The sequence below is a fragment of the Copidosoma floridanum genome, unplaced genomic scaffold, assembly GCF_036245765.1.
Source record: "Copidosoma floridanum isolate Cflo_tuat_1 unplaced genomic scaffold, Cflo_Japanese_pri ptg000006l, whole genome shotgun sequence".
Lineage (NCBI taxonomy): Eukaryota > Metazoa > Arthropoda > Insecta > Hymenoptera > Encyrtidae > Copidosoma > Copidosoma floridanum.
The window spans coordinates 25336317-25360639 of NW_028321883.1; the positions used below are offsets into that span (position 1 = coordinate 25336317).

Genomic DNA, 24323 nt, shown 5'->3' on the forward strand with positions numbered 1-24323 from the left:
AAAAATTTCAACCAAAGTCGACGATACGCGAGAGATAAAAAGTATCGAGTACTTGAGAACTGAGCTGCTCGGAGCTCAGCTTGAAAGTCGCCGTGATTTTCGTCGCGAGAGCCTTGGCTTGGCCAAAACCGCACGAGAACAGGGATATCTCCGCTATCGTGGACAAGTATGATTGGGTGAGTATACAACTTACCATAAATAACACCCTTTCCCTCCTACTCGGTAACCAACCATCAATTTAGTGGAAGCAAGTAAGACTTTTTCAGGGACATGAATGCTGTCATGGATAAACGGAATTTCTTCGCTCATAAAGAAATAGTGAAAAATCCTTATTTGCTTCCGCTATTTGTATTTTGTACGATATACCTATCAAATGCACCAATGGCACCATCATGGCAACGGGTCGAAAAAGGGCCTTCAAGTTGTCGGGCAGCTCGGTGCGACCGGCGTAGCCAGGATTCATGGTGATGAACACCGCGCACGACATCCTGAGCCTCAACTCGACTCCCTCGAAGATGAACCTATCCGCGCGTGAAATCGATGAAATCCATAAGAAAAGTTAAAAATCCTTTCTAGGATTGGTGCAAAATAATTGAAGTAGCTAGTGTCACGCCTTTGTTTGTTCTCGTTCTGGTGTGACTCGAAAACAATTTATTACGATTCGGAGAACTCAACAATCATATACCTTTCTGCGTTGAGCTGTTGGGCCTTCTGGATCGTCATTACCTGCTGGGCGATCACAGACAGGACTTCTACGTCTATCCGATTAAACTCGTCGAAACAGGCCCACGCCCCGGAGCTGATGAGAACCAAGATTTGACAAAAATTATGTTACGCGATCATCGTCCGAGGAAAAAAGGAACCTCAACTACTCGTCTACCAACTCGATAAAATTTCTTTTTAAATTTACATTAAAACGAGCTTTCAACTTTTACATGTACCGAATCGACCCTTTCCCCGTCTCTGCCAAGCTCACCTGGCCAGTCCCTTGAAAAACTTGCCCATCGACATATAGTCGAGCTGATCGGAGCAGTTGAAGACGACGCACTGAATGGCAAGGGCCTTGGCGAGATCCTTGGTGGTCTCGGTCTTTCCGGTGCCAGCTGGTCCCGCGGGCGCCCCTCCGAATTTCAGGTGCAGCGCCCCCGTGAGCGTCAAATAGCAACGATCCGTCAGCGGTGTTATGACCAACCGGCCGTTATTTCCAAGGTACTCGTATCTACACACCCAATTGTAGCCATTTTACATCCCATATTCTCGCTTTGATTAACCAATCACCACGACTCGAATCATATATGTATACACTCTGACCCGTAAGGGAACTCGGCGTTGACAGCGCGGATCTTGAGATCACCGATAGACTGCTCGGGCGAGATGACCCAGTAGTAGCGCAGCTGGGATATCCAGTTGAAGTCGTTGACGTCGCGCACCGCGTCGTCGATGAGCCGCTGCAGGACGTCCCTGGCGTGCACCTCGATCGTTATGATGGCCTCGAGCATGAGCCGCTCCACATCGGTCCGGGGCTGGCGCACCAGCTCGCGCAACTCGTCGAGCTGTACATCATCAACGAAAAGCAAACACATGAGCAGTCCCAATGAGCTTACAACAGGACCTCTGTGCGCATATACTTGGCTGATGGAGACTCCAAAGTAGTTGGGTAGACTCGAGGTCGCGATGGCCCGCTCGACGTGGCTGGTCCAGGAGGCCTGGCCGATGCAAAGGGCCACCTGTCCCGGCCAGCGGAAGATCCACCGGCGGCGCGGCTGTTTCTCCACGCTGTGGAGCGCCCTCTCGGCGCAGCAGCGCAGCGTCTCCCTCATCGCGTCCTCCAGCTCGCCCAGCCAGTACTCGACCGCAGCCCGAGGCTCGAGGGGACTTGGCTCCAGGGCCACCTCCTCGCCCTCGGCCGAGCACATGTGCGTTATCCGCGCTGCCTCCATCTCCGCGAAGCGCACCTCCTTTATGTTCTCGAAGCACTTCTTCAGGTGCGGCTGCACGGCGCGCGGCGACTTGGCCTCGGCCAGCATCGACAGCAGCTCGTCGTCGCTCAGGAAGAAGAACCGGGGGAATATCAGCCTTCGGCTTTCGAGGAAGTCCGACAGGCCCTTCTGCACCGTCTCAAGGAGGCTCATGCACTCGCGCAGGCTCTCCAGCAGAGTCCTGTCCGGGCACAGCTGCATTATCTGCGAGGGCGTCTTCGTTACGTACCTACTCTCCGTACAACTATATTTAATTTATAGACCCATGTCAGCAGAGTATGTGGTACCGTGGGGTTGTCGAGGGCTTGCTTCGTTATGCGCCGCCAATTGCGCTCCATCGAGTTGTACTTTTTCGCCTCGGTCGGCAGCTGGCGACTTATGTCCTCCGACGAGAAAATCGGCTCGAGGTACATCCAGAGCCTGCGAATGTGACGACCCGATTTTTATTTTTTTTTTTTTTTTTTGCTTCTCCGAGCATTGGGTACAACTAACTTTTGGACTTCGAGCCACTCGACGATGACTTCTCTGGTGAGGCACAACTTCGAGTACCAGTCGTCGATCTCGCCCTCCAACGCGCCTTTGAACTGACTGAAACTTAGTTGCTGGGTGTTCAAAATGTGGTCGTCCAGGAGAATCTGCAGCTCATCGGAGACCCTTACGATGTACATCCCTGAAACGGACAACGAAGCGATATGACAATAGAGCCGGTCAAAAAGGGCTGGTAGAAAAATCGTAGCTACCGGTTTCTTTGTAGGGCGCAACCTCGACCTTTAGCGTGGCCCAGTCGGCTATCATCTTGTTCAGGGTCTCTTCGATGGCATACTCTTTGGCGGCACCCTCCGAAATATCCTTTATGTCCTCCTCGAAGCGCATGATATCCAGTGACAGTAGGTCCGCAAAGGTCAGCTCGGACATCTCCGTTGCGTTCATACCGACTTTGTTGCTGATTTGTTCCAGGTGTCGAGTTTTCATGCCGGGGTTGCGGAGTGCTTGGATTACCCCGACGTATGGCTTGAAATTATCTATCTGTTCCTTCACGTCGTTAGCCAACGCCGACAGGTCTGTAATTACAGAAAGTCGTTTAGCCACTGCAATTTTTATGCCCCCCCCCCCATACGGATGTACTTTTCACCTTGGATGTCCTGGAAGAGCTTGACGCACCGCGATATGGTTTTGTGCCACTCGTTGACGATAGCCTCTATCTGCCCATTCTCTATACCCATCAGAGGCTCGTACATCCATACGTCGTACCACTTGAACCACTCTGCAAAAGAAATTATACGATTTCAAACGTCTCTTGACGTAAAAATATATATACAATATATACAATCGACATGGGCAAGAGAGAGAGAGAGCAAACCAGCGCTGGTTGTCCAGAAGCTCTTGTACGGCTCAAAGTTCTTGAGCAACTTGGTCAGATTCCGGAAGGGCCGCACGGGCACGCCAAACAGCTTTTGCCGGGAATTGAGCACGAAACCAAAGTCCTCGGTCTCCTTCATCGACGCCCACAGCTTCTTGACCTCGGCCGCGATTTCTTGGACTTTACCGACGTCCTTTTGCATCATGACGTTCGACACGCTGCCGATCAGGCCGTCGATTTTCTCGGCGGTTGCACTCTCGTCCTCCAACTGGAGCTTGTAGAAGGTGTCTTTTTGAAGGAAGGCCAGAGTCTCCTGCGTCTCCAGCTCCTGCGCGAGAGAAAACCAATCATATTGTACAGCTGCGCACGAAGGAAAATCGAGCGAATAATTAACCCACCCGAAACTGAATGAGCGAGGGCAGCCGGGCGGCCTCGAACTTCGACTGGGTGTCCTCGTCCGACAAACTCCAGCAGAACGCGTCAAGGAGGTCGTACTCGGGCTTGAGCCTCTGCATGCTGTCCATGTACTCGGCAACCACCACGTTCAGGCTCTCCATCCACTCGCGCGTCTCTTGCAGCTGCTCGATGTCGTCCGGCTCGACGGCGAGCTTCGTGTACACGGCTCTCAAGCCAACCAGTATGTCCTCGGTCAGTGTCCTCAGGCGGCTCGCGTGGCTGCCGAGCAAGCAATCGACCATCTGCTGCCGCTTGTCCGTCAGAAGTTTCTTCAGCTTGGACACGCTGACCTCGAAGGCGCCGATGACCAGGCTCTCCGGGAGATCGGCCTCCAGGGACCTCTTTAGCGATTGCTGTGACAAGATCTCCTCCCTCAGCTCGGACGGCGGGTGCTCCGAGCTCACAAAGTCCCTGACCAAGTTTGGACGAGTGATTGTGTTTTTGCGAAAAATACACCCACGTGACGCAACGATTTGACTCACTCGGCGTATTTGGCGGGATCGAGAGTGAATAGCGGACAGTACCGATCGTACATCTTTACGTACGCTTGCAGAGGGATGACGGAGGCCTGGTAAGCTTCCCGGACGCGTTTACGGACCTCGGTGGGCAGAGGCTCTTCCAAGTCGACGGACTCGATCCACAGGTTCCTCGGGAACTTCAAGTTCTCGAGGAGTCGGGGGTGAACCTGGCCGATTTTCTGGCAGTCCATTAGCGCTTGGGTGTACAGGGAGACCAGCATTTCCTGGAAAGGGATCGGATGGTAAGCCAACGCGTGTAGAGAACTCGGGCGTCGGAACGATCGAAACTTGGAACACGCGGGGGTCGGTCGTGTAGAAAGCGCTGCTCTCGTTAAGCTCGATTTCGAGGAGAAAGATGGGCGCCTCGTGGAAAAATCGCTCGCTCTTGAGGTCCTTGGGCCACGAGAAGCTCCCGTCGAGCTTCTGGTCCAGAACTCCGAGGGTCGGCGTCTCCAGGTAGACCAGGTACGCCAGGGAGGAGCTCTCGATCAGGGTCCGCAAGGAGATCTGAGAAAATCGGAAGATGGAGTACGAGTGTATACGCGTGAAAAATCCACCCGCACCTGCATGCGTAGCCTGGTGAGCTCGAAAAATCGGCAGAGCTTCGTGCCCTCGTACACGTCGTGCTGGCCGAGATCGAGGTCAAAGTGGCCCTTGCCGATGTCCCGCAGGTGCATTCTCGTGCTCCGCTCCATGATCTCGAGCCACCGCTTCCTCAGCCAGCTTATCGCCGCATTGGTCCCGCAGAACTGAAGCTCGTTGAATTCCTCGATCGGCACCGGTTTGCCACGCTCTGTCGGGAACAACGTGACATTGGCAGCCTGGTCGCATGCGTTTACGATCGAGGCCATGGCCTCATAGACCTCCACGTGCACGTACAGGATCTTCCATTTCACGTAGTCTCTGACACCCTGGGGGATCCACGCTTCGTTTGGCGTTATCGAGAACAAGTGTAAGTAAACATATATGTTTTCCGACTTACCGAAAAGTTTTTCATTCTCGATGGTTCGCGTTTTTTCGGACTAGGTGGTCCGGGTGACTGTGGATCGACATTTGTCCTGCCGAAAGTGCCGATTTGACTCCACGAATCGGGACGACGGCATCGGATCGAACTCGAGCACTCGAGATCGCACATCACCCGCTGGTAGTTCCTCTCGATCTCCCGCATCACCGCCTGAGATGGTTTTTTTTTTTTTTTTTTTTGTAAATGACGAGTACACATTATATTGGATGATATATGGACATATCGTTAAGTGCTTCAGCTGACCGAGATCGAGTCGGGCTTGAAAGGCGAGTCCTGCCGCACAGCCGAGAGCTGGATCTTCGACTTTTGCTCGTCGCTCAGCGCTTCGATACCATCGTACGGCATACAGTCGAGCTCGAGGCTGTATCTGTGAAACGTAACGAAAAACCAGTGGATTCACGCCGATTTCAGCCAACTGCAACGCACCTCAAGCCGTTCTCGGCTTCGATCCTCCTTTGCAGGGCAGCGACGACCCTTTTGACGAAGACTCGAGGATCCTCGGCGTAAAAGCGCACAAAGACCCGGGGCAAGTGGAATATACGGCGCGTACCGTCCAAGGTGAGGAGCTGGTAGAGATCGGTAATTGCGTCGTGTTGAGTGACCGCGACGGGCTGCCATCGAGCTTCGCCCGTCACCTCTTCGGGGACTAATGCTTCGGCCGGTATGGGGTACCGCTTGCCCCTGACTAATCCCAGATCGAGCCACTCGGAAGGCGTCCTTTTTTTTTTTTCATTCGTGAGATCGGTGGTGTTTGAGGAGAAATCGGTGTTTTGTTGAAGAAAGACTAATTACAGTCATTGTACAGAATAAAATATCCAACGCGACCATTTCCCTTTTTTATTAAACAACAAATGGATAGTAATTGCATTGAAATTTTTAAAAAGGTATAGAAGTGTCCCTTGTATATCCTTGTGACCGAGAAGAAAATTTGCTTTTCCTTTTAAAAAACGTAAATGGCAACAACTGGTCTAATTATTGACAGTCACCGTGCACCTATAAAACCCAAAATCGCAAAAAATCATTTGGTTAATGCCTGCCTGCAATCGTACTCCTTGTCGTCGAACAGTTCGAGTGGCAGGTAGTGATGGGCCGAAACGACGCTCGGCGACTCAATTCCTGCCTCGCGGAAGAGCACCTCGAGTTCGAGGCTCCGGTAAAGCCGACGCCTTCGCTCCGTTTCGACGTTGCGCACCAAATGTCGTGGCTCCGCCTCGACCGGCATCTGCACTTTCGGAGCGAAACTTTCCCTCGCGAACACCTGCGCTCACGTAGACACAACATCGGAATATACCCAAAGAGCCCATAATATCAATATCGTGTATTTTGATGGCCATCACGTGTGCGCGCTTTGGCGGCTCTTTACGATAGACGGCTCCTGGCCCAAGATCACCCAGGGCTCGTTGGCTGCCACGTCAGCAGACGCGCCGCAGCTGGTGTTTCCCGGCGAATTGTCGCGAAGCATCGGCCCGGACGATGATGGTTTGTTGACGCGGAAAGCACGCCACGACGACATGACTTCGCGCGGGGCTATTTTTATCTTTGGTGCCCTCGTGAGCGGCTGATCGGCGCAAGCTCCTTTTCGTTGATTGTTAAGAAGTTGTTTTTTTTTTTTTTTTTTTTTTTTTTTTTTTTTTTTTTTTTTTAATGATAACGATCTCGGTGCAGAGGGGAAACAAAATTAATGATACAAACTTACCATCGGGGGCATGGTTGGCGCTAACGAGTTCGGAGTAATAGCTGCGTTTTCGCGCTGACGTGCCTTTTCTACTCCTCAATTCTATCGCGGACTCCATTCTCTCGAAATCCTATTGATTTGCGCTATCAAAGATTAATAAAAAGTCGAGTAATTGTGACACGGCGTTGGTTAAGTTAACGATCTTGTCGTGTATACAACACGCGCCATCTAATCACTTGAATATTACCGATTTATATTTAAAAAGGCCTACACACGATTGTTCGTTATTTGATTGTATACAAATCATATACAATTTTTTTATATATTAATTGTTATTTTAAGTACTTTCATCTGTGCATGGTAACACATTGCACAAGATCGATTTAATGTTGTTCAACATCAATAATATCTGTGTTGTATAGCTTGAGAATTGGACATATACATAATTCGTAAATTTGAATACTTAAATTGTTTTATAGCTAACTATGTATGTTCAATAGACAACTATTAACAACAATGCGATAGTTTTTTATCTTTATATTTTTATTTATAATTATTTTATAATGCGATGAATGATTTAAGGAATTTGAATTTCGCGGTTTCACAATTATGTATCTTTCGTCAGATTCATACCGTCTGTAGATAAAGACAATTTTTAGGTTTTTCTACCATACCGATGATTGTGACTCTACCGATAATGCAGAACCAACAACAATTAACATGGCCCGATATGATACTGTCCGAAACTAGTACGCGGAATCGGAATTTTGCATGAGAGCATTGTGCATCATCAGATGGGACTGTCATGGGAGAGATAGAACAGTAAAGTGTGCGGGTTTATTTATGTAGCTTGGCCATGTAGGTGCCATTGTGCCAATAAGCGGCAATAGCGCAGATAATAGTGCGTGTATATTCACCTATATGTGAGTGTATATGCAAAAAAAAAAGTGTGAAAGCCACAAGAAGAGATAGATCATACGCAAAAAGTTGGTAGTGTGTGCCGTGGGGCAGCAGCTGCTGCAGGGTGTGATGTACAGCTGAGAGAACGGAAAGTCGAGTTTTCGCCAGAGGGGAGAAAGAGAGATATAACACTGTGTATAAAACACAGTGGTGAGCAACTACTACGACGACGACGGCCATAGGAGCATCGGCTGTGCAGGTCCGCGGAGCTGCAGCAGCTGCAGCGAGTGGCGACTTGCCGGGCGATGAGGCGGCTCTGGACCGAGGAGCTGCCTCCTCATCACCGTCGTCCTCCTCGATTGCTACTCATACGGACTGCGGTATCGGACACCACGTCCTGCACAACTACGACGACTAAGAGGCTAGCATTAGCAGCAGCAGCGGCGGCGCGGATCGTCGTCGCTGCAGTGCCGTGTGCCGAGGACCGCTCGCTGTCGTCCGCATCATCATCATTATCGTCACCCCCGAGACTGTCGCTGCTGTTATTATAGCCAACAGCCCAATTAAGTTGTAGTCTAGCCGAATCGTTATCATCATCGCCGTCGTCGTCATTATTAGGTTATCAACTGCAATCCAGTCCAGCTGTGTCGCCACTGGCCAGCAACAGCAGCAGCATCAGCTACCCCCCTGGAGGAGCCAGCTATCACAGCGGCGAGCAGTAGGAACAACCGGAGGCTGCGGTGCTCTCTGGCCCGCGAAATCAGGCAAGCTGGACAGACTCCCGGAGTACCTTCGCGATACCGTCGACTGGTTTATGGGGTGAGTAACCTAGGGGACGTGCCTACCTACAATTTTTCCTGCTACTGCTATACTTACCACCGTTTTGTATTTTAACGCGCACACGGCGTGCTCTAGCGTTTTTCTTATACCTACGCGTTATCTACCTTAACATCATTTATACACCTGCTACCTGCTACTTGATCTTTTTTTTATGTTATACACACACGCGCGCACCTGATGTTCTTTTTTTTTTTTTTCTTTTCTCATCTTCGCTGCATATGCTCGGCTTGGCCGTGCGCTCTCGTTTTCTTACCTCCTGTACTCTTTTTCTCGTGCCCGTCTTCATCGTCGTTATTTTCGTGCAGGCCCAAAGCATTAAGTTTATATATCCGCGGCGCATTGCGTAACCGCACGAGAGCATAGGCGCAATCGAAGCTTGTAACTATGCGCTGTCTGCTGCCGCCAAAGTGTCTGCTATCGAACCTCATGCGCCTCATCTTATATATATATACATTATAAATGACGGCTGCCTCTTTTATTATACTAACGTACTTCTAATATATTGTGTATTTTCGAACATGTATACATTTCATCGATTTGGCTCTCTTGGTGTTAGGGCTTTACTTGCTCTCTTTTGATGGCCAAGAGAATAAGTACTATATTTACCTCTCTCAGCTTAATTTGAAGAAAAAAAAAACGCAACCTCGATGTTGATGTTGAAATAATTCAAAATAATGTATACCACTTGACAAAGGCGCAGGGTCCATGTTTCATTGACGAAAAAATAGTTGCATCAGCTTCTTTCTTTTGTGCTCGTTCTCGGGTGTTTTATCTCTCAAATAAAGTGTTTCGATTGACACTTGTTCGCTTTACGTGATATCGTCAAAGCCAAACAATTGCAACGAACGTCGAAATTGATAATCAATCAATAAACATTAGAGAATAAAAAATATAAGCCGGGTATGGCTTAAAGTTCGCTGACCCAAGGATAACATCATAAGTTACATACAGTTGGATAAATAAACGTACACTTTACGAGTATACTATAGCCTGACAAGTAACAAACAACAACGCCCGCGCGCGCGCATCTAAAAACATGAAATATACACAAGTCAACAAGTGCAGTAGGTACGAGTACACACAAGTATATTATTTTCGGAGCTGCTCCTAAAGCCCTCCAATCCAATTCCGCGCGCGGATGACTCGAGCAAACGGGAGACCGGCCTTACCGGCTGGATCGGGTTAGAACGAACCATATCGCAGATCGGCAATAAAAACTAAAAAAAAAAAAAACCGCACATTGTAAGTGCACCTACATCGCTACACGCATATTTCGGAGCAATCCTCGACGATGACGCGTCCCGGCTGCGTGCATTTGCAACCCATGTTAATACACAAAAGCATATGCAACACACCGCTGCATGGATTGTACTTATACTTATATGGTTAATATATATATTTCGTACTCTATCGATCCTCCTGATGTTCACTCGCTCGCGCGTGACCCACTTCCGGGCCCCAAGGCCAGTAGCCGCCGCCGCAGTAGCGCGTGTCTGACCATTTATACCCACTCTCTCTCCCACGTAAGTACTTGGGTACAATATAAATTATATATACATACACCTACACTGCACCTATATACATGATATGTATTATAAAATACACCCATGCTGCAGTGCAGCAGCAGAGCCTACTCCACGTGGCTGCTCGGCGCGCGTGCTGCTTCGAGGGCCCAAAAACACGGAAGAAAGAAGAAGAAGAAGAAGCGGCAGAGGCCCCTCGACAACCCGGACATCACGCTATATACTGTACCTATACCAATAGGTCTAATGTAAAACGCGATGCTGCACGAATACCGTCGTCGTCGTCGTCATATTTATAGTCCCACCATCAGCGCGCGGCGAAGCGAGTCCCGTACGGTATAACAGTATCGGAGCAGTACACTCGGCGCTCTCGCCGCGCCAGCACCGTCCTCGCCACCGTCGTCGTCGTCGGATTAGCAGCAAGTGGAGGAGCACGGCTCCGCCATGTTGAGCGAAAACAACTCGCTACGGCTGCTCTTCTTCGGGTTAGACTCCCCGGCGCCGGCGTTGTCCTCCTCGTCGTCGCGAGTTAGCGACGGCGCTCGGAGTTGCAGCGACGGTGGCTCGTACTTTCTCGCGTGGTGCAGATAGCGCACACCTGCAAGCCAACAATATCGTCTGTTGCCGAGCCGGTACGAAGAAGAAGAAGAACAGTATATATAAAGGTGGAGGTGAAGAAGAGGGGAGCAGGTTATACCCCCGAGTGTGTAAGCGTATATACCGGCGCCGCTGCAGATGCTCCGCTCTGGTAAGGACGACCGACGACGACGGCTGATTGTTCATCGCTTTTCGCGCTGTACCGCGCGCTGCTCGGATCGGTATGCATATATCGGCGCATACATGACTCGCCGCTGCTTTTACGTTGCACACGTACTCGGTCAATACAGTTTGGTCAATTTCGAGTGATTGGTGATTGCCGTTTACCTCGGCTTGAAACCAAGTACAGGGCTGCGAAAGAAAAATCGGTATAACCTGCAGTTTTCCCCGAAGAAGAAGGAATTTAAAAAAAAAAAAGGAGGGGGGAGCAAACAAAAATTATAGTTTTGACGCCTACATTGAGCCCGAGAATCGGCCGAAAGATAAAAAACAGTGTAATGTGCTTTATAATTATGTCCGAGGAGAAACCAGCCCTGTCGCACTGCCTGATGGCCTTCTTGTTCAAAAGAAGGTAAGTCGAGTCGTCGCTCTTCCGTCTTCCGGTCGCTGTTTTTCATTTTTTTTTTTTTTTTTTTTCTTCTTCCTTGCCTCATCTTGTTTTCTTTCTCTGTCCCTCTGTTTTTCATTTCCTTTCCTCTAACAAGTATTGCCGATCGAACGCGACACGCGATTAAGGTCAAGTCAATGTTTGAATTTGCCTCGTCGAAAATGTACGTAATGTACGTGTAATATAACGTGCACACGTATATCGGTGCTACAACATATAGGTAATATGGTGGTCTGAAATAAAAAAATTGTGCCTCACGTGCGTGCAATACTTCCTTGCTGTGGAATTCATAATTGTTTCATTCGGTATACTTACGTGGTGCGTATGCGTGCGTCAAATAAAAATTTAATCCTTGCACCACTACAACTGTAAATCTCTTTCCATACCGTAAAAAAAGAGTGAAAAGTAATAATTTATTGTTATCGATTTGCCGAAGCATTCATGTTTCATTTAATATCTATATACTGTTTACTTTGTAAGTTAACAACGGAGTAAGTATACTCATTGCTTTTCACTTTTGTTTGGCATTTTATCTGTTAAACCCTGTATCTCGCGATATTTATTATTTTTAGCTGATTTATCGGTGTATCACCTTTTGTTGAACTTGCGTTATCGGAGAAGAAAAAAAAAGACAAGTCGGGTACGCGATTACATTTATGATAAAAGATATCATAAAACTTTTAATGTGCCATGCGCGTATGAAAGCATAGATAAAAGATCGATAGTTTTTGCTGCAAAACTAATAAAAGCTTACACTCTAAGCCGATATTCTTTGAGGTGTACATTCGGAGCAGTCGTCCACATTATTACCGGCGGGAAAAGTGAATAATTTACGATGATAGGTAGTGCTCCGAAAAATTGGTCGTTTCGAGGGTTTAGTAATTTATTTGCGTCTTGGCGCCCTCGATGCTTTTACTGCACACATGTATATACATATACTTATGCTTAATAAATGTATATGCACGTGCTCAAGCGAGGACCAAGAGTCCAGTGCTCTCAGATGTGACTGGCAAACTTGCGGGAAATTCAAATTGGCTATATGGAGCAAGACGCAAAACCCCAGATAACTCGACAACATTTCATACACCACAACTTGATAAATTAATCCTAAGCTATTTAACCCAATAACCCAACGAGCCTAAAGACAGTATCACAAGCTTTACTAATTAATAAAATACAATAAACAATAACGCAAGCGCCAATCCCCACACAACCCGGGGCGCTTACTGGCCGCTTTGATAATTAATTGAATAACTAAAATAACACAAGCGCCAATCACCACACAACCCGGAGCGCTTACTGACCGCTTTGTTTTTTAAAATAATAAATAAAATAACACAAGCGCCAATCCCCACACAACCCGGGGCGCTTACTGGCCGCTTTGATAATTAATTGAATAACTAAAATAACACAAGCGCCAATCACCACACAACCCGGGGCGCTTACTGGCCGCTTTGATAATTAATTGAATAACTAAAATAACACAAGCGCCAATCACCACACAACCCGGGGCGCTTACTGGCCGCTTTGTTTTTTAAAATAATAAATAAAATAACACAAGCGCCAATCACCACACAACCCGGGGCGCTTACTGGCCGCTTTGATAATTAATTGAATAAATAAAATAACACAAGCGCCAATCACCACACAACCCTGAGCGCTTACTGGCCGCTTTGTTTTTTAAAATAATAAATAAAATAACACAAGCGCCAATCACCACACAACCCGGAGCGCTTACTGACCGCTTTGTTTTTTAAAATAATAAATAAAATAACACAAGCGCCAATCACCACACAACCCGGGGCGCATACTGGCCGCTTTGATAATTAATTGAATGGATAAAATAACACAAGCGCCAATCACCACACAACCCGGAGCGCTTACTGACCGCTTTGTTTTTTAAAATAATAAATAAAATAACACAAGCGCCAATCACCACACAACCCGGAGCGCTTACTGACCGCTTTGTTTTTTAAAATAATAAATAAAATAACACAAGCGCCAATCACCACACAACCCGGGGCGCTTACTGGCCGCTTTGATAATTAATTGAATAAATAAAATAACACAAGCGCCAATCACCACACAACCCTGAGCGCTTACTGGCCGCTTTGTTTTTTAAAATAATAAATAAAATAACACAAGCGCCAATCACCACACAACCTGGAGCGCCTACTGACCGCTTTGTTTTTTAAAATAATAAATAAAATAATACAAGCGCCAATCACCACACAACCCGGAGCGCTTACTGACCGCTTTGTTTTTTAAAATAATAAATAAAATAACACAAGCGCCAATCACCACACAACCCGGGGCGCATACTGGCCGCTTTGATAATTAATTGAATGGATAAAATAACACAAGCGCCAATCACCACACAACCCGGAGCGCTTACTGACCGCTTTGTTTTTTAAAATAATAAATAAAATAACACAAGCGCCAATCACCACACAACCCGGAGCGCTTACTGACCGCTTTGTTTTTTAAAATAATAAATAAAATAACACAAGCGCCAATCCCCACACAACCCGGGGCGCTTACTGGCCGCTTTGATAATTAATTGAATAACTAAAATAACACAAGCGCCAATCACCACACAACCCGGGGCGCTTACTGGCCGCTTTGATAATTAATTGAATAACTAAAATAACACAAGCGCCAATCACCACACAACCCGGGGCGCTTACTGGCCGCTTTGTTTTTTAAAATAATAAATAAAATAACACAAGCGCCAATCACCACACAACCCGGAGCGCTTACTGACCGCTTTGTTTTTTAAAATAATAAATAAAATAACACAAGCGCCAATCACCACACAACCCGGGGCGCATACTGGCCGCTTTGATAATTAATTGAATGGATAAAATAACACAAGCGCCAATCACCACACAACCCGGAGCGCTTACTGACCGCTTTGTTTTTTAAAATAATAAATAAAATAACACAAGCGCCAATCACCACACAACCCGGAGCGCTTACTGACCGCTTTGTTTTTTAAAATAATAAATAAAATAACACAAGCGCCAATCACCACACAACCCGGGGCGCTTACTGGCCGCTTTGATAATTAATTGAATAAATAAAATAACACAAGCGCCAATCACCACACAACCTGGAGCGCTTACTGACCGCTTTGATAATTAATTGAATAAATAAAATAACACAAGCGCCAATCACCACACAACCCGGGGCGCTTACTGGCCGCTTTGATAATTAATTGAATAAATAAAATAACACAAGCGCCAATCACCACACAACCCGGAGCGCCTACTGACCGCTTTGTTTTTTAAAATAATAAATAAAATAACACAAGCGCCAATCACCACGCAACCCGGAGCGCTTACTGGCCGCTTTGATAATTAATTGAATACATAAAATAACACAAGCGCCAATCACCACACAACCTGGAGCGCTTACTGACCGCTTTGTTTTTTAAAATATTAAATAAAATAACACAAGCGCCAATCACCACACAACTCGGGGCGCGTACTGGTTGCATTGTTTGTTTGAAGAAAGCATCAAATGATAAAAAAAGTTTTACGCAACTAGAAAGTGCTCTTTATAGTTTTGTGATGAGCATTCGTGTTATTACTTTATAAATTTTATTACTTTTCAAAATCATCATCTAGCGCTCTGGAATGTGTGGTGATTGGCGCTTGTGTTATTTTATTTATCATATTAAAAAACAAAGCGGCCAGTAAGCGCCCCGGGTTGTGTGGTGATTGGCGCTTGTGTTATTTTATTTATTGTTTTAAAAAACAAAGCGGTCAGTAGGCGCTCCAGGTTGTGTGGTGATTGGCGCTTATGTTATTATATTTATTCAATTAGTTATCAAAGCGGTCAGTAAGCGCCCCGGGTTGTGTGGTGATTGGCGCTTGTGTTATTTTATTTATTATTTTAAAAAACAAAGCGGTAAGTAAGCGCTCCGGGTTGTGTGGTGATTGGCGCTTGTGTTATTTTATTTATTCAATTAATTATCAAAGCGGCCAGTAAGCGCTCAGGGTTGTGTGGTGATTGGCGCTTGTGTTATTTTAGTTATTCAATTAATTATCAAAGCGGTCAGTAAGCGCTCCGGGTTGTGTGGTGATTGGCGCTTGTGTTATTTTAGTTATTCAATTAATTATCAAAGCGGCCAGTAAGCGCCCCGGGTTGTGTGGTGATTGGCGCTTGTGTTATTTTAGTTATTCAATTAATTATCAAAGCGGCCAGTAAGCGCCCCGGGTTGTGTGGGGATTGGCGCTTGTGTTATTTTATTTATTATTTTAAAAAACAAAGCGGTCAGTAAGCGCTCCGGGTTGTGTGGTGATTGGCGCTTGTGTTATTTTATTTATTATATTAAAAAGTAAAGCGGCCAGTAAGCGCCCCGGGTTGTGTGGGGATTGGCGCTTGCGTTATTGTTTATTGTATTTTATTAATTAGTAAAGCTTGTGATACTGTCTTTAGGCGCGTTGGGTTATTGGGTTAAATAGCTTAGGATTAATTTATCAAGTTATGGTGTATGAAATGTTGTCGAGTTATCTGGGGTTTTGCGTCTTGCTCCATATAGCCAATTTGAATTTCCCGCAAGTTTGCCAGTCACATCTGAGAGCACTGCAAGAGTCGAGCGACGAAAAGTAGGTCTTGACAACTGAAGAGAGAACGAACGTGCAGTATTATACACCACTACACGCCCAACTGCGAGAAACGTGGGCTCGAACTGTTTTCTCTGGCTTTGCAGAGTCCGAAAAACAATACCGTTATCTTGTATACGTGTACCAGCAGTCGCACCGAGCTCCGCTGCTGATGCTCTCGGTGAACGCTTGTCATCCGAAATTATTGTGCACACCCCCTCGCTGTTGATACATATAGGAAAAATCGGTTTTCTGTAATGGGATGTCTTTGGCTGCGAAGCCTTACTTGACAATAAGTTTGTACACGTGTACACGCACGAGAAAGAGCCCCCGGGAATTACCTCGGATCCCTTAATAAATACACGTTAGAATTCAGAACACACGTGGGTAATATATATACATCGACGGAGGAGGGGATTTATTAATTCCGTGTTATCGAGCGATGACTGGACGATAAAGTTATCAAACAGCTGACGGCTCTAAAATGCGAGCTTTTAATTTATTGTCTCGAACGAAGTGCGGGAGGAAAAAAAAAAAAAAGAACGATTATTCAAAGAATTTATTAGTAAGTTATTTTTATCTTTGGAAAATATTTGGAGGCTAACGTGGCACGATTCCACTGGTTTTCTCGAGGTTTCGTGAGCTTGGCAGAGCGAAGCAGAGGTATCGAAATGTTTGTCATGTTTGAAATTTTAAATTAAATCAAGGACAATGTTTGCAAAAAATTATCAAAGACTAGGAAAAAAAAAAAAAAAAAACTTTTACGTCGATTCCCTAGTAGATACTTGAAAGTATATATATAAATATGTACACAGAAAGAAAGAAAAAAAATTTCTTGTTCCGGTTCGCATTAAAAACAGCTTTGAATGGCGCCGACGTATGAATCAGCGGATATAGACGATACAGACAGGCTAATGAATTCTGAGAAAGGAAAAAATAAACGACAATCTTTATCTTTGTTAGATACGAGTTACAATGTCTCGTTCCGATAGGGAACGAAACTTCGAAGAAATAATCAATACCTATCTCTAAAACACGTGAGCTCGAAATAAATCGATAAAAATGATTGTACCTGTACATTTGTATATTATGAGCTACAAATGGAAAAGAAAAACATTTCTCGTTGAAAGTTGTACGATAAAAAGTAGTGTCGGTCATTTCTGACTCGTCGAGTTATCATAATATTTACTTTCGATCGTGCCCGACAACGATTGATAAAAAAAAAAAATAAAAAAAATAATAAAAAAAGAAAAAAAAAATATTAGCTCCTATAACACTCGAAACAAAAGAATCGATGTGCAACAATTTCATCTTTTTTTTCCCCCATGCTCCCTGCAGCGATTACTCGAAACATCTAATCTTATCGATTGTAGCAAACAATAGGTATACTTACATGCATAAAGAGCGAAAAAAGCAAGAGCCGCGCTCTACAGAAGGGGTTGGAACACATATTTATACAGAAAGCTGCTGTGTATATATATATAAATGACGAGAAAAGAGTGTGTGTGTGTGTATGTGTGTGTGTGTGTGTGTGTGTGTGACGCTGTGCCGAGTCAGCTGACGCTCGGAGTCGTGCTTTTCTGCGGGGGGTGGGGGCGAACCAAACAGCTGATCCGCGGTGTGTAGGTCTATATATGTTATACATACGGCTGCAGCTGCTGCGGCCGTTATTGATGCTGATCGGATGCTCCTTTCTATGTGTACGCAGAGGTACATTTTCGTTTCAATCATCGTAAATTCAGCGTCAATCGATCGATCAACAATTCGTTTTGATCAATTACTCCACTGATATAAGTATGGACTTCTTGTTGTAATCAACGTTTGGTATGATTGAGTTTATAGAAATTATTATGCTTGTAATATTAAAATATTGTTGGTCATAGAGACAGAGAGGGGAAAAAAATAGCTTGCAAATGTCGATGCTCGTAACTAAGCATCATTAAGCGAACAGCGCCGTTGTTTCGGGGTTATTGTGATTGTTGTCGTTGTTGCTCCTTACTATATGTATAATATATCGTCATTTCGGAGTTATCGATGAGAGCCAGTGAATATATTGTGTATATGTATACGTATTGGTGCTGTGCTAATGAAATTAGCACGCGGACACGTGGTACGTACAGGTACGAGGTATACGAGTATCAGGGAGGGCGGTGAATACAATATATATACAGAAGAGAGAAAGAGAGAGAGCCAGACCTTGGCCGGCGCGTCCTGTTAATAAAATTAAAAGAGCAGCAGTCGAGTCGTGCCGGGCTACAGGCAAAGGAGGCCTTCTTTACTCGCTACCTACTTTTATCAGAGCGTCCTTTTGCCTCTATTTATCGTACATGACACGCAAGACGGGGAATAGTTATTCAAGTGCAGGGGGGTCCGATGCAACAACAACAACAACAACAACAAACTAACCAGCGCGCCTACCTCTCCAAGCACTCCTTTCTCAATTACTTGTTCTTCAACAGGAAAAAGTTGAGTATGGTATAGCACAGCTTCGTCTTTTCTCTCCTGTAAATATAGAATCATAGGGTATCTCGATCGATAGTGTGTATACGCAAAGGAAAATGCGCTCGTGGGTACAACACTTACTGGGTATACGCTTATAAAAAAGGTGGGGGGGGGGAAATTTAATAAAAATACCTTCATTGGTTTTATTTGAGTTTTTTTTTTATTTTTTGTTGTTTCCAGAAAAGCCCGACGAAAGGAAAAAGATGCGGGAACAACGGAAGACCCAAAGCTCTACCTGGAAGAGGCGGCACTCGAGCGCCAGTTGCCCGACGTGGACCTACGGGTGCTGGTCGATTTACCACCTGGCCTCGACTACAACGAGTGGCTGGCCTCGCACACGCTCGCACTCTTCGATCACATCAATCTCATCTACGGCACTATATCCGAGTTCTGCACACCCACCGGCTGTCCCGACATGACTGGTCCAGGTTTAAGGTCGATTATCTTTTTCTCTCTATCTCTCTCTTTTACCCCCACCCCTTTTTATCCCCCATCTTTAGTTACTCGAATTTTCAACGTTAATAAGTAATTAAACGGAAATACTTATTGCTTGTAACGATATTTTTGTACATAAAATTAAAAATTATCAAAAACAACAAATCAGGGTTTTTTTTTTTTACCGTAACAATGGATATACCAGCATAAAGAATAATACTTATCGGTGATTTTGATATTTTTTTACATTGCAGAACGTATTTGTGGTTCGACGAGAAGGGCAAGAAGACGAGGGTGGCTGCGCCACAGTACATAGATTACGTGATGACGTTCACACAGCGCACCGTCAGTGATGAAACTATATTTCCTACAAAATACGGTGAGTACACGACAAATACATCCATACATATTCGAATATAAAATCGAATCAACAGTCCGGCATACGATTCTAAATAATTGACTGTTGCTAAAATTTTTATACAAGAGGATTTATTTACGTAAAAAACTAAATAATCATACAATGTAATGTACAAAATAAATACGTATTACAAGGCGTTACAATATGCGTAGTGCGAAAATATATAATATCGCGTTGATTCGCGTATAAAAAAATTATCGTTGGCTACATTAAATATTCTTAATCCATATCGACACGCTATCCAAACAGTTATATGACAATATGAATAATTATTTTATACTAATAGGTTTGTGTGTTTTTTTTTTTTTTACCAGCGAATGAGTTTCCTAGTTCGTTCGAGTCGATAGTGCGAAAAATCCTGCGGCTACTTTTCCACGTTATGGCACACATTTATCACTGCCACTTTCGGGAGATTTCACACTTGGGGCTTCATGTACACCTCAACTGTGTCTTCGCCCACCTTACGCTTCTTAATCAGCGCTTTAGTCTTATTGATCCAAAGGAAACTGAAATCCTTGGCGACTTAGAGGCTGCACTCTTAGGTACGTATAGAGACAGTGGATCAGCTTCGACGATGTCAAATGGCAAAATGAAAAATTAATTCGCTTTTTTTTATATGCTGTAGGCACAGGTGACTCGGCGACTGCATCCGGAAGTTCGCAAGCGTCGAATGCTGTGGAAGCACCAACGACGACATCGGGCACCTAAAAATCAAGTCTCGATTCAAATAGAGATAAAGAAAATGAAAAAGCAAAAGTGTGAAATTACGTCAAGATAATCTCTCTCTTCTGCTTCTCTCTAGATGCTCGCTGATCAAAAAGTGCATGTGCGAGTGCTCAGGAGATTCTGCTTCGTTGAGGCTATTTGCGCTGCCTGATTTAATGCAGTATTGGCTGTGTTAAACAAGACGCATGTCGTGCTTTCAGCTTGGAGAGAAAAAGGAGATGAGCAATTGGTGATATGTAAGAACTTGAAAACGATTCGTATACGTGTGAGGAAAAAAATGAAAGCTTAAAAGAGAAGAAAAAAAAAAACAAGTAGTACCTGTAAATAGCGAATTATGAAGAAGAAAATGAGTGTACGATGTGACTAGGTTCCTTTGTTTGCTGTTTGTGAAATTGTACATAATTTATTGCGAAAAGTGCTGATGTAGAGAGACAAAATTTGTTAAAGAATTGTGAGAGTGGTGAGTGATAAAATACAAATACAAAACAAGATGCAGATATAATAAATACACACACACGTGCGTGTGTCTCTGTGTACGTATATGTACGTGCATACGTGTACATAAATATCTATATACAATACACAACACGCACCTACATATACATACACATTTGGTTCGTTCTGTATAAATTGAAAATAAAACGCGAAATAATTATGATAATATTGTAAAGTTATGAGAAGTAAATATATACCTGGTGTTGAACTATCTTCGTGGTTTTTAATTTTCTTTTGAGCCTGCATATGAATTTTTTTTTAATTTTATTCATTTTAGAGATTATTTTTACGTATTGGCATCATTTCTGCCATAATTACGAGTTATCTCAATCAATCTGCAAGATTTGAAGAGCAAAGCTACTTCTTTGATGAAAAAGCCAAGAGCCGCAGCCAAGGGCTCGCAGCAATCCCTCAAAGATGTTGCAATATTGTAGAATAAAATTAAGACTGGTTGTATAAGACCATTAAACACAATAGAAAGTACAGGTTTTATAAAATAATCTGCCATCAGTTGAATAACACCGACGGTCAAAGGTCTGACCAAGCTAAAAAGTATACATCGTAGGAATTGCAAGAGAAAAGCCGTCAAAAAAGAAGTTCCTATGTGGACGTAGCCAAAGATTTCGGCCCAAAATCTCGTTGCAGCCGAGTTGGATTTTTCAGCAAATTTTTCCGTCAACAAAATTGGCACGACATCCGTCGTGTGATAGTAGCTGTGAGAAACGATCGAAACATAAGCTACGATTTACGCTGTTTTATAATATTTTTTTAACGGTTTAGTTCAAATTTAATACGCGGAATTTCCGTGATCAAAGTAGTATATCTCGATTTTTTCCGCGACCTCGTGCTCTTTGTTTAATTTTGGATTTTCCCTGATGTTTTTTGATTCTAAATTCGTTTTCCGAGGTATCCCTTCCAGTGTATTGTGACACGTAAACTGCAACAGCTAAATATTACAAAAGAAAAAGAGAAACTAATATCGAAAACTCCAAACCTTGTTTATCTGAGGGAATCGCTTGTTTTTCGACTTTGTCTCGTAAGTTTTTTCTTTTTTATTAGCATAACTCTGCCGGGGCCATTTCCAATTGAAGTGTTGCCAATCGGTATTAGAAACGTTTTCTAAAAATTATTGTTTCAATTGCAGTAGACCTCGTTGCAATGCAAATAATGATAATGAAATATTTACCATCGGGATTGTCCTGCACTTGAATTTCGTTTGAATTTCTACCAAAACAATACCATTTACACGTACTTGTAAGAGTTTACGTTATAAAATGTCGAAGAGAAATTACTCACAGTTTAAGTTTATGACAATGGCATTGCTGAGACGGACTCTGGTCGTGATTACAATTAAGGACGGAACAGGGAACGAATTTTAAGTTATCAAGTACGTGTTGCTGACAAGGGCAGTCTAAAATATAAAAAATAAAGATAATAATTTTAAATGAAAGTATGAATAATGTAAATATTATACTTTTATTTTGCTCGAGGTTAGAATTTCGATGATTTAACGTGAATGATCTTTTCGTCGGAGTAGGATCCGATAGCAATGATGATATATTCGATCTTTCCAATGTGTCGGAGGAAAACGTTTCTTTTTCTACTTCCATTATTAGTTCACATTTGAAAAAAACATATTGCTTATAAAGTAAAACTTGCAAATAAAAATACAGGATTTGCTGGAAAAAAAATATGACTGTCAGTGTCAACTATCAAAAAACAAGCTCGATGAATCGGTAAAACGAATCAAGCAAAAAAAGTTTATAAAATTAATATAGAAATGTTAGGAATGTAAAAAATATAAAATTTTTTTTTTTATTTCATGCAATTTTTATTTTGTGTATTTAAGAGTAAACGAATCATGGATTCTGTACAAGCCATCAGGTAAGTTTTTAAGATTTCAAAGAATCACAGTTTTTGCTTGTCAAATCCCTTGATAGTGTTCAATTTTTAATTCATCTTTTTTTTATAAAAAAATTCTGGTTAATAATGCACTTGACCTGATTTAATCACGTCAATTAAAATTTTTCTGAATATGAACATTATTTCTACGGTAAGTTTTTCAACCACTACTTACGCACTTATTTTAGATCAAAAATAACTTTAATCATTCATAACATCACTTTAACCGATCCCAAAAAGGTAAAACGATTATAAAGCAGTATTATAAAAAACACTAAATTTAAGCACTACTTATCATTAGACACGTACATAGCATAACGAGTAATATTACATGAATTGAAATTTTTATTGCTAAAATGCAGAATTCATACATATACTTAAACTTGGAATGTCAGCTAGTGTTTTTTATAAAATGTTCAATTTGTTCGATATAAGCTTGCGAAAAATATATTGATTTTGATCATATTCTTTTTGAAACGCTTTTTATATATTTGTTAGATTTTTTTCGTTTATAAAAACAAAAAATAAACTTTGTACAATTATGTCATTATTTCGCAGAATTATTTACTCCCGCGATAATTATGACTAAAGTAAAAATAGTCATATACGTATTTAAACTCATGATTGGTGTTTTCGAGAAAAGATATTTTACAATTTCATGGCAAAAATTTACTGAAGCCGTAAGTAATCGTAAAAAAGTTTATGTAACTCTTACATGGTTATTATACAAAAAAATCCTTACTTTTTGTTTAATAATTACAGAAATAAAAAATTTTTGTAAAAATTAATACACATGTATAGCAAATACGTAATAATTAATAGTTAATAATATTATCCCATTACTTTTCTTCATAAAAGTGAAATGGTTGCGATAGTTAAAAAAATCATTTGTTAACGAGCGTCTTTTCATTAATTATAATTAATTAAGCATAGTTAGAACATAGAAAAATACGCTCTCCCTTTACAAGCTAGTAGGACATTTAATACTTAAAACTTTCACTGGTCGTTACTGTGGTGTTTGGTACCCACCAGCTCATCTACTCTGGGGAAATATTTACGATTAACCCTTTGAAGTACATTTTCCTCGTTGATTCGTTTCACTAGAATAACCAGCAATATTAGTGTATTGTAAAATTGTTTTGTAAATACATTACGAAAAGAACTGATAAGTGTCGGAACTCAGTTCAAATAGGTGAAAAACAAAGGATTAAACGTATTGTGTTTTAAATACAAATAGTTTTTTATACACATAATTGACTTGAAAGGGTTAGAAGTATGTCTATTATTTATGTACATGATATGACATTACAAAACTCTCAAAAACAGAGGTAGATACGTCAAAACATCTTATAATGGCACATAATATGTATTTATGTATTTGTTTACAATGACGCAATTTGATGTGATATATGTTGCTTTTGCATCTACTCGTCTGTGAGTCAGCATTTGATGACTAGATTAATGAAGAAGATGAAGAGGCATGGTCGTATTTTTTCGTCTTCAAAATACAATAAGCTAAAAAACTACGTCAGGATCGAACACAATTGAAAAAAAAAACATCAGATTTAGCCTTCTTTGAAAACACAAGAAAAAAAATCCATTATCGGTGCGATTGTATCCTGAGCGCATTAACAATTAACTGTTATGTAACAACGTCATGTATTCAAATTTGTTGGTGACACGTTTACGCATTTAATAAAGATTCCGAAATGCATAATCTAACACCTATTATAATGTGAAAATCTCATCGACTCTG

At 43.0% G+C, this 24323-nt stretch overlaps 3 protein-coding genes across 5 annotated transcripts in view; 1 reads left to right on the forward strand and 2 right to left on the reverse strand.

Annotated features, from left to right (window-relative positions):
• Positions 1-8524, reverse strand: part of LOC106645317 (dynein axonemal heavy chain 1) — a 21613-nt gene extending 13089 nt beyond the window's left edge. Inside the window, exons 1-23 of the mRNA XM_089598829.1 lie at positions 8493-8524; positions 8289-8451; positions 7034-7142; positions 6701-6909; positions 6375-6595; positions 5764-6054; positions 5581-5704; positions 5296-5487; positions 4877-5224; positions 4602-4820; positions 4278-4537; positions 3738-4206; positions 3340-3667; positions 3112-3243; positions 2720-3040; positions 2472-2649; positions 2267-2399; positions 1629-2183; positions 1312-1553; positions 977-1219; positions 686-799; positions 367-521; positions 53-153 (exon numbers count right to left, since the gene is read on the reverse strand). Of these exons, the coding sequence (XP_089454955.1) occupies positions 53-153; positions 367-521; positions 686-799; positions 977-1219; positions 1312-1553; positions 1629-2183; positions 2267-2399; positions 2472-2649; positions 2720-3040; positions 3112-3243; positions 3340-3667; positions 3738-4206; positions 4278-4537; positions 4602-4820; positions 4877-5224; positions 5296-5487; positions 5581-5704; positions 5764-6054; positions 6375-6595; positions 6701-6909; positions 7034-7142; positions 8289-8451; positions 8493-8524 (5139 nt within the window). The remainder of the gene's footprint in view (positions 1-52; positions 154-366; positions 522-685; positions 800-976; positions 1220-1311; positions 1554-1628; positions 2184-2266; positions 2400-2471; positions 2650-2719; positions 3041-3111; positions 3244-3339; positions 3668-3737; positions 4207-4277; positions 4538-4601; positions 4821-4876; positions 5225-5295; positions 5488-5580; positions 5705-5763; positions 6055-6374; positions 6596-6700; positions 6910-7033; positions 7143-8288; positions 8452-8492) is intronic.
• Mob2 (MOB kinase activator 2) lies at positions 7783-20876 on the forward strand. Of its 3 annotated transcripts, none has more exons than XM_089598880.1 (5): positions 7783-8731; positions 18772-19026; positions 19281-19405; positions 19759-19986; positions 20070-20876. In XM_089598880.1, the coding sequence occupies exons 1-5, from the start codon at positions 8727-8729 to the stop codon at positions 20150-20152; spliced, it is 696 nt and encodes a 231-aa protein (XP_089455006.1). In that variant the 5' UTR covers positions 7783-8726; the 3' UTR covers positions 20153-20876. The 3 variants fall into 3 exon arrangements, with proteins under 3 accessions (XP_089455006.1, XP_014218886.1, XP_014218884.2); XM_014363400.3 differs by lacking the exon at positions 7783-8731 and adding an exon at positions 10603-11443; XM_014363398.3 differs by lacking the exon at positions 7783-8731 and adding an exon at positions 18323-18554.
• Positions 20592-22308, reverse strand: LOC106647077 (uncharacterized). The gene is made up of 6 exons (XM_014363333.3): positions 22140-22308; positions 21962-22076; positions 21852-21889; positions 21660-21784; positions 21460-21602; positions 20592-21378 (listed from the first exon to the last, which is right to left on the reverse strand). Exons 1-6 carry the CDS (start codon positions 22273-22275, stop codon positions 20952-20954), a joined length of 984 nt encoding a protein of 327 aa, XP_014218819.2. The 5' UTR covers positions 22276-22308; the 3' UTR covers positions 20592-20951.
• Between the last annotated feature and the right edge of the window lie 2015 nt (positions 22309-24323).